The sequence below is a fragment of the Salmo salar genome, chromosome ssa03 (genome assembly GCF_905237065.1).
Source record: "Salmo salar chromosome ssa03, Ssal_v3.1, whole genome shotgun sequence".
NCBI lineage: Eukaryota > Metazoa > Chordata > Actinopteri > Salmoniformes > Salmonidae > Salmo > Salmo salar.
The window spans coordinates 14,956,172-14,969,044 of NC_059444.1; the positions used below are offsets into that span (position 1 = coordinate 14,956,172).

Sequence of the window (12,873 nt, forward strand, 5' to 3'; positions counted from 1 at the left end):
GCCAACATCCAAAAAGCATGGCACTAGACTCAGAAAGCCAATAAAATTAGGATGTAAGTTCAAAACAGAGTCAAGGATAATGACTTCACCATGAGCATTCATACCACAGATTCATGCCACAGACATTACGCAGTACTTGGCATTGGGCTATTGGGCTTCAGTAACATCTTGTTTTGTTTGCGTTTAAAGAAAATATGCAGACAATAAAATTCAAAGTGCATTATAGCGAGAATAGCATTACCAAGGAGTCCCATTGTGACATCACAGCGTCACACAATCTCTTTTCACAGCATGAATGTGTGTGTGGATAGCCTTGGTTCCGTTTCCTCTCTGTCCCCTCTCACTCCTTACTGTTACTGTCGTAATACAGTCCCATGGCCCCAGGTTAACTCTAGAAGTCACTGCCAGGCGACTGTCAAAAGCCACTGCTGCTATCCTTTCAGTCGCCTTATCCCTAAATACTGTTAGACAGTCAGCTTATCTGTGCCGTATCAAACTACTGCAATGTCTGGTTGCTTGTGATCTTGATTTCTGTTTCAATACTCTATCTGTAGTTATTTGAGTGCAAGCCACACATTTCAACCTTGAAAATAGATTTTCTTACAATCAAATATTTTTTATCAATGGAGAGCAGAAATGTTTTTGTTTGTTATTTATATCAAACACTTATTATTATTTCCCAGAAAGCTTTGCAGTTGACTTTAGTTCAATGTATTTGGCTTCATCCTTCCCTTTCACTGACTTACTGGTTGTGGTAACATGTTATGGTTAATAGGACATGAGACATTCAACAAAACAAGAAATAAAACACTTCAGATGAAATAACTTTTATTCTTTGACACCCATCGCATGGTCTATTTCAAATGAGTCCTGTATACAGTACTATATAGTACTGTCTAACTGTATACATTTTAAGTATATAGTGTGACTTGAACTGACTATTGCCCATAACATGGACATTTGGGTAGAAACTGAGTACCATGTCAGAGTTGGGTTCAGTTCTGCTAATGAATTAAAGATACCGTTAAAACTGTTGTTTTATAATAATTTTTTCAATGAATTAGTTGAATGTTAATTTTCTGACAAAAACTGAGAAGTAATTGCCTACTGGAAGTATCATCCAACTGCAATAGTGTCTTTTATCATGTTATAATAAACTAATTAGGCCTAATTGCATGTGTTGATATGAAAATTTACAGCCTGCACATTTTATAGATCTGAGGCCCCCTCCAAAAAAATGTATATTAGCACTTCATCCAATGGAGCAGTCATAGGCCTACTGGCTACCATCCCTCAGCTTCTCAAGTGGTTTGTGCAATATAGTCTAATAAACGTTGGCCGTTACTCTGTTATAGGCATGAATGCCTGGTAAAAAGGTAGTTCCACTCAACTTAACTGCATCAGGTGCTATTCTTAGAAACCGATCCCGATGGTGGGTAATTCCTGTCCATTTGACTGAGGAGTCACCCTTAGCGTGCCACGTCTAAAGCTGTAGCTTACGGTTTATCTCCCCTTGGCTCAGCCTCAATCCCCCACCCCCACCACCCCCTTTGCCCAATGTTTACTTTCCTACATCCCGGCTTAGAATATAGTCAGAGGCAGATGGGGTGTCAGTCTCCAGCGTGAAGGCGAGAAAGGCATTTAAGGGGCGTTGGCATTAGGGTCTCACTCGGCGCCCGCACAGCTCTGACTCCTGTATGGATGGTATGCGGTGTCATAATCGTCATCAGAGTCGTCCGAAGGCTGTGGTTCAAAGCAGCCATCGAACTTGCGCCGCAGACGTTTCTTGAGCTGGAAGGTGCGTACACCCGGGCCTATAGTCTGGGTGTATTCCTGGGCCTTGAGCTTGGCGTAGTAGTCGGAGAACTTGTTGAAGAGGATTGAGATGGGCATGCCGTTGAGGATAATGCCAAAGGAGATGCAGCCAAAAGCCACGCAGCGACCCAGATAGGAGATGGGCACCACGTCACCATAGCCCACAGTGGAGATGCTCACCTGTAGGACGAAGAAGGAAATGGGTCTTGTTGTGTTCATCTCAAAGAACATTTTAGTCAAAGCCACATACTATACAGAACACCAGGGGTACTCAACTACTATTAGAGTAGGTCTGGTCACACAGATTTCTGAGATGGCAAAGGTCCGGATGGATATTGTCATTTATCATCATCGTAACAAACCCCCACATCGTGACCCTTGCTGTTTAAACTGTTCACACCCCTCTTGTTGGCAGAGAGAAAAAAAATCCCGGCAATTCAACACATATTTTCATGTCTTATGTGTGTTCATGTGATACCTAAATTACTCAACTAAATCAATGTAGCCCCCTGGGGGTCGAGGCCCCTGGTCACGTAATCTGGCCATGATAACTAAGATTTTGATAGCTGGATAGCCTAACTATACCCATTTAGCTAACATGGCCAAATGGACATTTTTGACAGGTTATAAATAGCACTCTAAGATCTGTCAGTGAATAACATTACAAGAGGAAAAATTCCCATGCACTACCATATATATAAGTCAGGACCCGCTGTCCTTATTGACCCTGTTTTAGTCAGGTCTGCCAGGTGAGTATGGCTGCGCTACAGCCTGGTTTCTTTTGCTGACAACGAAAAAACAGAACATACTGTATATTTCACTTGAATCAGAATCCAACCAAGTGAAGGAGACAGACCTTGAGAATAAGCCTGATACTAATCTAGGTAATTATGGTAGTTGATCATGATGTTAGTTACAGCACTAGTCATGTACACTATGTCAGGTCCGGAAATACTTCTGGGAATAACAAGGACCACTTCAACCTCCAGGGATCCAGGAACCAATCCAACTTTTCTAATCAGTCTGTAAACCATGGCTTGAAACGAAAGGCATTACATGGCATTAGACGAGATTAGACACGTAAAAGTTAACAGCTGCCGGGAGATAAAGCCTATAATGTCCTCCACCAAAGAGGAAGACACACAGACTATGATGCATGAACACACGTCATGCCCCATGTTTGGAGTAGCAAAGAAATCCAATGAAATGTGGCAGATTACATTATCATACTCTGAAATTCAAACTAAAGTCAGCAAAGTATTTTTGTCATCACTCGCAGTTTGTCATGAAAAGCCTTGTTGACCCTTGTTCCTCATGATATAAAATATGAGGTAAAAGGCTGAAAAACCAATACGCAAATACAGTGCCTTTAGAAAGTATTCATACCCTTTGACTTATTCCACATTTTGTTTTGTTACAGCCTAGATTTTCTCTCATTCATCTACACACAATACCCCGTAATGACAAAGTGAAAACATGTTTTTATACATTTTTGCAAATTTATTGAAAATGAAATACAGAAATATCTAATTTACTTTGTAGAATTACCTTTGGCAGCGATTACAGCTGTGAGTCTTTCTGGGTAAATCTCTAAGATCTTTCCACATCTGGAAAGCATACCCATAACATGATGCAGCTACCACTATTCTTGAAAATATGGAGAGTGGTACTCAGTAATGTGTTGTATTAGATTTTCTCCAAACATAACACTTTGTATTCAGGACAGAAAGTTAATTGCTTTGTCACATTTTTTTGCAGTATTACTTTAGTCCGTTGTTGCAAAGAGGATGCATGTTTTTGAATATTTGTATTCTCTCGCTTCCTTCTTTTCACTCTGTCAATTAGGTTAGTATTGTGGAGTAACTACAATGTTGATCCATCCTCAGTTTTCTTCAATCACAGCCATTAAACTATAACAGTTTTAAAGTCACCATTTGCCTGCAACTGAGTTAGTAAGGGTGCCTATATCTTTGTAGTGACTGGGTGTATTGATACACAATCAACAGTGTAATTAATAACTTCACCATGCTCAAAGAGATTCAATGTCTGCTATTTTATTTTTACCAATCTACCAATAGGTGCTCTTCTTTGCGAGGCAACCTCCTTGGTCTTTGTGGTTGAATCTGTGTTTTGAAATTCACTGCTCGACTGAGGGACCTTACAGATAATTGTATGTGTGGGGTACAGAGATGAGGTGGTCATTCAAAAATCATCTTAAACACTATTATTGCACACAGTGTGAGTCGATGCAACTTATGTGACTTGTTAAGCACATTTTTACTACTGCACTTATTTAGGCTTGCCATAACAAAGGGTTTGAATACTTATTGACTTAGGTTTAACATTTATTTGTGAACATTTTGAAAACAGAATTCTACTTTGACATTATGGGGTGTAGGCCGGTGACAAATGCATTTCAATTTTAAATTCAGGCGGTAACACAACAAAATTTGAAAAAAGTAAATGGGTGTGAATACTTTCTGAAGGCACTGTACATTATCCAACTCAGAAATTAAAAACAAAAGTCAGGGAAGTATTTTTGTCATCCTTCCCCGTTGGTCATGAAAAGCCTTGTTGGGCCTGTTTCCTCATGATTAAAGTGAACCACAAACAGGAAATGGATCCTTTATGTATACTGCCACTGGCAACATCAATTGAGAGAGTTCAAATAAGAGTTAAAAGGATGAAAAATCTAATAGAAGTGTCAATGAACAGGAATGCATTATCATACCATAGAAAAATTACTGAAATTTAGGGCATATTATACAGAACACAAAACATATAGAGCCCTCAAACTCAACTCTGCACTTTGAAGACAATTCCACTGCTTTTTTTTCCATTGTTCCCCTCTAATCAAGCACTGATTTAAACCTGGGACACCCGGTGGGTGTAATTAATTAAACAGAAAACCAACAGCATCCGGACCTCGTAGGTTTAGAGTTGAATACCCCTGATATGGAGTTTGGAGTTGTTTACTCACTGCGGCCCACCACCAGGCATCAGGGATGCTGCTGAAGGGGGTGCCTGGCTGGTCCAGCTCCACAGAGTGCATGAGGGCCGAGAAGGTGAAGATGCCCATGATAATGAACAGGAATAAGCAGCACACCTGCTCTCTGCACTGCCGGATGGTGAAGCCAAACGCCCGCATTCCCGTGGAATGTTTGGCCAGCTTGAGGATGCGAAAGATGCGCATGAGCTTGACCACCTTGAGCACCTTGCTGACTTTGCTGACCCTGGCCATGGTCTTCAGGTCCTCCTGGGCACCAGCATCATCAACATCTGTGAAAATCTCAAAGATGATCTGGATGAAGTAGGGCATGACGGCCAACAGGTCCACAAAGTTGAGGCCGCTTTTCACAAAGTGTTTGATGTCGCAGGTGGTGAGTAGCCGCAGGAAGTACTCAAAGGTGAAGAAGACGATGGAGACGATCTCCACACACTCCATGTAGGTCTTGCCATAGATAGTGTACTTCCTCAGCTCCTTCACCGTGTTGAGGGTCATGGCAACGATGGAGATGAGGACGAAGAGGCTGGAGAACACGGCGAAGCCCTTGGCCGCTAAAGAGGAGTAGGGGTTCTCCATCAGGTCCCAAAGGGCCTTGCGTAACCCTCCCAGGAACATGGTTTTGAACATGGCCTCTTCATCCCTGTGGGCCGGCTTGATTTCGTCGATCAGCTCCTGGTTGACCTTCAGGCCATCTTTGATCTCATCCACCTTCTCCTCAAACAGCATGCGGCAACACCTCGGAGTGTCCCTCATGCGGAGACCCCAGAAGTTCATCTCCTCCTCGAAATTGAGCGGACACAGACTCTCCATCACCCACATGACGTTGCTGCAGTAAAAGTGGAAGATGTAGTGGAAGAAAGTGGGGTCCCGGTCAAAGAAGAACTCATTTTTGCGGACGGAGTAGTCGTCGCAGAGTGTCATCCTCTTCACAGGATCGGTACAGAGGGCCAGAGAGCCAATCCTGGTTTTGGGGTAGCGGAGAACCAGATGGATTGGTATGTGAAAGACTCTCCCACCGACATTGATGGTGACTATGTTGGATTGTCTGGCGACACGTTTTTCTTTCTCCTCCCTTTTCTTCTCGGGCCCGTTCTCCTTCGAGACCACTGTCTGAGTAGCAGGGTTGTCCAGGTTATCCATGGACGTCCATGCTTTCACAGAGCTCTCCTGTGCAAATGGGAAGGTAGCGTCTGGTTCTTCAATGTTCTTGGATAAGCTGGTGTTCAGTTTCACGCTGGCAAACAAACTGGAGCGCCGTTTTTTCAGCTTTTTAAGGTGATGAGTGGTTTTTGAATGTTGTTCCATTGTACGACCCCTCAGAGGGTAGGAAATTGAGAATAATCAATCCTGCTCACCTAGTGAAAGTTAAATCAGTAAAGACCTTACCAACAAATCCAATATGTCACACGTTTCACATTCCTCGACACAAAGAACAACAACGGCAAGACCTTCTTCCTTTTCCTTTCCTTACAAATTCAGCAGGGAGAGAAAAAGCTACACCATGTTTGATTCAACGTGCAAGAAGATCAAGAGCATGAGTTGGGGATTCATCCTCCTCACTGATTCTCTAATCCCATTGCTGTTCTTTCTGTCCTAACAGAAGTTAAAAATACTGTCCGGGAGGATTAGTGTTGTGATTTAAGGATTTGGTGCTGGGAGGAGGGAAAGGCAGAGCAGAGACAGCAGTCACCCATTTGTGACAAGGCTATTAAAGGCTTACAGGTACATGCAGTTCAAACTGAAAAGGAATCCCAGTAAACGACAACCTTTGTATAACTTCAAATCTATGCCTTCTCTAACCTCCACTTTTTTCATGTGAATCACACGGGAAACCAAATTTGGTTGCAGTTTTATCATGCAGATCACTTATTCCCCCCTAATTACACTAGCCTAGACAGTATTTATACCTTAAAGCAGCAAGCTGCAGTTGCTACATCCATTTTTGGACTTAAAGCCCCATGCAGTGTTTAACTGTATTTTTAAATCCTCACTGTATGTCTAATAAATCACTGTGTTTATTTAATGAAAATAACTCCACATACTGTATGTATTTTTTCAATCATTTATTTCCCTAAGCCTTGTTTGGTCAGTCTAATGGTGATAGGATTTACATACACAGCCCTGATTGGCTAATAGGATGGTCTAGAGCCCACCCCCTTACCCAAATGAACAGTCATTGGTCTATTATAATCAGATCACATTGTGAAGTCATGATGTGGGCCAAAAGTTCCATCTTGGCTAAACAGACTGAAATTCCTTCATTTTGTTTTTCTTACACAGCTCTTACACAAAAAATGACATTATGATAATTTTCACAATTTCAGAGTGTTTTTTCGACCTAATAGTGTGGCAATATAAAAATAAAAAAGTAAACTAGAATATCACGCTTAACTGCAGATTGCCCATATAAAAACATAGTGGAGAATATTATTTCTCAGAACTTTGGTCATGACTGAATTGCAAGAAGCACACAGTTTAAAAATAGAGTTATAGTCGTGTAAGCCTACATGTATGTTCATTATAGTCCGGCACAGTCTGCAAGCTCCACTCTGACATCTAGCTGACAGTCATCTGTGTTGATTACCACATGAAGGAACACATTTTAAATGTACTCTAGGGCAGAATATTTCAATGGTTTTATAATTCAAAATGTCCAAACATTCAAAACTTGATTGGCTACTGTAAGAAAATGACAAAGTTGGTAAAAGTTATAAATATTTTATCCACCACAGCAGAGCGAGACAAACAGTCAGGTAGAGGCAGACCCAGAAAGACCAAAAGTTTAGGACAAGGAAAATCAACTAGATTCAGCTGTGGGACAATTTCTTTCATGAGTGGATGGTCAGAGGGTCGGAACATAATTATAAATAATTTGTAGACTGCAAATTGACCACAACAAGCCCAAACATATATAATATTTGACTAAAACAATCATTTCAAACCTTGCTTACATTTGTATACGATCACATACAGTTGAAGTCGGAGGTTTACATACACCTTAAAGAAAACATTTAAAGTCATTTTTTCACAATTGCTGACATCTAATCCTAGTAAAAATTCCCTGTCTTAGGTCAGTTAGGATCACCACTTTATTTTAAGAATGTGAAATGTCAGAATAAAAGTAGAGTGATTTATTTCAGCTTTTATTTCTTTCATCACATTCCCAGTGAGTCAGAAGTTTACATGCACCCAATTAGTATTTGGTAGCATTGCCTATAAATTGTTTAACTTGGGTCAAACATTTCAGGTAGCCTTCTACAAGCTTCCCACAATAAGTTGGGTGAATTTTGGCCCATTCCTCCTGACAGAGCTGGTGTAACTGAGTCAGGTTTGTAGGCCTCCTTGCTCGCACACGCTTTTTCAGTTCTGCCCTCAAATTTTCTATAGGATTGAGGTCAGGGCTTTGTGATGGCCACTCCAATACTTTGACTTTGTTGTCCTTAAGCCATTTTGCCACAACTTTGGAAGTATGCTTGGGGTCATTGTCCATTTGGAAGACCCATTTGCAACCAAGCTTTAACTTCCTGACTGATGTCTTGAGATGTTGCTTCAATATATCCACATCATTTTCCATCCTCATGATGCCAGCTATTTTGTGAAGTACACCAGTACCTCCTGCAGCAAAGCACCCCCACAACATGATGCTGCCACCCCCATGCATCATGGTTGGGATGGTGGGATTTTGGTTGGGATTTTGTACTTGTTTCCTCCAGCATCTTCACAAGGTCCTTTGCTGTAGTTCTGGGATTGATTTACACATTTCGCACTAAAGTACGTTCATCTCTAGGAGACAGAACGCATCTCCTTCCTGAGCCGTATGACGGCTGTGTGGTCCCATGGTATTTATACTTGCGTATTATTGTTTGTACAGATGAACATGGTACCTTCAGGTGTTTGGAAATTGCTCCCAAGGATAAACCAGACTTGTGGTCTACAATTTTTTTCTGAGGTCTTGGCTGATTTCTTTAGATTTTCCTATGATGTCAAGTAAAGAGGCAGTGAGTTTGAAGGTAGGCCTTGAATTGCATCCACAGGTACACCTCCAATTGACTCAAATGATGTCAATTAGCCTATCAGAAGCTTCTAAAGCCATGACATACTTTTCTGGATTTTTCCAAGCTGTTTAAAGGCACAGTCAACTTAGTGTATGTAAACTTCTGACCCACTGGAATTGTGATACAGTGAATTATAAGTGAAATAATCTGTCTGTAAACAATTGTTGGAAAAATGTATTGTGTCATGCACAAAGTAGATGTCCTAACCGTTAGGACATCTACTTTGTGCATGACACAAGTAATTTTTCCAACAATTGTTTACAGACAGATTATTTCACTTATAATTCACTGTATCACAATTCCATTCGTAAAGTATTCAGACCCTTTGACTTTTTCCACTTTGTTACGTTACAGCCTTATTCTAAAATGGATAGAATTAAACAATTTCATCCGCAATCTACACACAATACTCAATAATGACAAAGTGAAAACAGGTTTTTAGAAATGTTTGCAAATGTTTTAAAAACAGAAATACCTTATTTACATAAGTAAATTGATCATCCTTGAGATGTTTCTACAACTTGATTGGAGTCCACCTGTGGTAAATTCAATTGATTGGACATGATTTGGAAAGGCACACACCTGTCTATATAAGGTCTCACAGTTGACAGTGCATGTCAGAGCAAAAGCCAAGCCATGAGGTCGTAAGGAACTGTCCGAAGTGCTCCGAGACGACAGGATTGTGTCCAGCCACAGATCTGGGGAAGGGTACCAAAAATTGAAGGTCCTCAAGAACACAGTGGCCTCCATCATTCTTAAATGCAAGACGTTTGGAACCACCAAGACTCTTCCTAGAGCTGGCCGCCCGGCCAAACAGAGCAATCTGGGAAGAAGGGCCTTGGTCAGGGAGGTGACCAAGAACCCGATGGTCACTCTGACAGAGCGCCAGGGTTCCCCTGTGGAGATGGGAGAACCCTCCAGAAGGACAACCATCTCTGCAGCACTCCACCAATTACAGTGGCTTGCAAAAGTATTCACCCCCCTTGGCATTTTTCCTATTTTGTTGCCTTACAACCTGGAATTAAAATTGATTTTTGGGGGTTTGTATCATTTGCTTTACACAACATGCCTACCACTTTGAAGTTGCAAAATATTTAATATTATGAAATAAGACAAAGAAACAGAAACCTTGAGCACGCATAACTATTCACGCCCCCATACACCACTTTTCAGTTTATTTTTATTTCTTTTTTAATTTGTAAAACAAGTACATTTTTTCATTTTTTTCATATTACTTCACCAATTTGGACTATTTTGTGTATGTCAATTACATGAAATCCAAATAAAAATCTATTTAAATTACAGGTTGTAATGCAACAAAATAGGAAAAACTCCAAGGGGGTGAATACTTTTGCAAGGCACTGTAGGCCTTTATCGTAGAGTGACCAGACGGAAGCCACTCCTCAGTAAAAGTCACACGACAGCCCGCTTGGAGTTTGCCAAAAGGCACCTAAAGACTCTCAGACCTCAGATCTTTGGCCTGATTGCCAAGCGTCACGTCTGGAGGAAACCTGGCATCATCCCTACAATGAAGCATGGTGGTGGCAGCATCATGCTGTGGGGATTTTTTTCAGTGGTAGGGACTGGGAGACTAGTCAGGATCGAGGCAACTATGAATGGAGAAAATTACAGAGAGATCCTAGATGAAAACCTGCTCCAGAGCGCTCAGGACCTCAGACTGGGGCGAAGTTACACCTTCCAACAGGACAACAACCCTAAGCACACAGCCAAGACAACGCAGGAGCGGCTACGGGACAATGTCCTTGAGTGGCCCAGCCAGAGCCCGGACTTGAACCCGATCTAATGTCTCTGGAGAGACCTGAAAATAGCTGTTCAGCAATGCTCCCTATCCAACCTCACAGAACTTGACAGGATCTGCAGAGAAGAATGGGACAAACTCCCTAAATACAGATGTGCCAAGCTTGTAGCGTCATACCGAAGAAGACTCAAGGCTGTAATTTCCGCCAAAGGTGCTTCAACGAAGTACTGAGTAAAGGGTCTGAATACTTACATAAATGTGATATTTCAGCTTTTTATTGTTTAGAAATTAGCAAAGATTTCTAAAAAACAGTTTTTGCTTTGTCATTATGGGGTATTGTGTGTAGATTGATGGAAAAAATAATAATTTAATACATTTTAGAATAAGGCTGTAACAAAATGTGGAAAAAGTCAAGGAGCTGTGTGTGTGTGTGTGTGTGTGTGTGTATATATATAGATCCCCTGCTGATTTTGTATGTTTGCCCACTGACAAAGAAATGATCAGTCTATAATTTTAATGGTAGGTTTATTTGAACAGCGAGAGACAGAATAACAACAACAAAAATCCAGAAAAATGCATGTCAAAAATTGTATAAATTGATTTGCATTTTAATGAGGGAAATAAGTACTTGACCCCTCTGCAAAACATGACTTAGTACTTGGTGGCAAAACCCTTCTTGGCAATCACAGAGGTCAGACGTTTCTTGTAGGTGGCCACCAGGTTTGCACACATCTCAGGAGGGATTTTGTCCCACTCCTCTTTGCAGATCTTCTCCAAGTCATTAAGATTTCGAGGCTGACGTTTGGCAACTCGAACCTACAGCTCCCTCCAACGATTTTCTATGGGATTAAGGTCTGGAGACTGTCTAGGCCACTCCAGGACCTTAATGTGCTTCTTCTTGAGCCACTCCTTTGTTGCCTTGGCCGTGTGTTTTGGGTCATTGTCATGCTGGAATACCCATCCACGACCCATTTTCAATGCCCTGGCTGAGGGAAGGAGGTTCTCACCCAAGATTTGACGGTACATGGCCCCGTCCATCATCCCTTTGATGCAGTCCCCTTAGCAGAAAAACACCCCCAAAGCATAATGTTTCCACCTCCATGTTTGACGGTGGGGATGGTGTTCTTGGGGTCATAGGCAGCATTCCTCCTCCTCCAAACACGGCGAGTTTAGTTGATGCCAAAGAGCTCCATTTTGGTCTCATATGACCACAACACTTTCACCCAGTTGTCCTCTGAATCATTCAAACTTCAGACGGGCATGTATATGTGCTTTCTTGAGCAGGGGGACCTTGCGGGTGCTGCAGGATTTCAGTCCTTCACGGCGTAGTGTGTTACCAATTGTTTTCTTGGTGACTATGGTCCCAGCTGCCTTGATCATTGACAAGATCCTCCTGTGTAGTTCTGGGCTGATTCCTCACCGTTCTCATGATCATTGCAACTCCACGAGGTGAGATCTTGCATGGAGCCCCAGGCCGAGGGAGATTGACAGTTCTTTTGTGTTTCTTCCATTTGCGAATAATCGCACCAACTGTTGTCACCTTCTCACCAAGCTGCTTGGCGAGGGTTTTGTAGCCCATTCCAGCCTTGTGTAGGTCTACAATCTTGTCCCTGACATCCTTGGAGAGCTCTTGGGTCTTGGCCATGGTGGAGAGTTTGGAATCTGATTGATTGATTGCTTCTGTGGACAGGTGTCTTTTATACAGGTAGCAAACTGAGATTACGAGCACTCCCTTTAAGAGTGTGCTCCTAATCTCAGCTCATTACCTGTATAAAAAACACCTGGGAGCCAGAAATCTTTCTGATTGAGAGGGGGTCAAATACTTATTTCCCTCATTAAAATGCAAATCAATTTATAACATTTTTGACATGCGTTTTTCTGGATTTTTTGGTTGCTATTCTGTCTCTCACAATAACCCTATCATTAAAATTATTGACTGATCATTTCTTTGTCAGTGGGCAAACGGACAAAATCAGCAGGGGATCAAATACTTTTTTCCCTCACTGTATACACACATCTTTATATACACACCCACACACACACACACACACACACACACACACACACACACATCTATATACATGTATTTATATATATATATATATGAAGTCGGAAGTATACATACACTTAGGTTGGAGTCATTAATTCAACCACTCCACAAATTTCATGTTAACCAAACAACAGTTTTGCCAAGTCGGTTAGGACATCTACTTTGTGATTACACAAGTAATTTTTCC

At 41.5% G+C, this 12,873-nt stretch overlaps 1 protein-coding gene across 1 annotated transcript; it reads right to left on the minus strand.

Annotated features, from left to right (window-relative positions):
- Positions 1-811: 811 nt before the first annotated feature.
- Positions 812-6,382, minus strand: si:rp71-39b20.4 (potassium voltage-gated channel subfamily V member 2). The gene is made up of 2 exons (XM_014190008.2): positions 4,796-6,382; positions 812-1,995 (listed from the first exon to the last, which is right to left on the minus strand). Exons 1-2 carry the CDS (start codon positions 6,125-6,127, stop codon positions 1,666-1,668), a joined length of 1,662 nt encoding a protein of 553 aa, XP_014045483.1. The 5' UTR covers positions 6,128-6,382; the 3' UTR covers positions 812-1,665.
- Between the last annotated feature and the right edge of the window lie 6,491 nt (positions 6,383-12,873).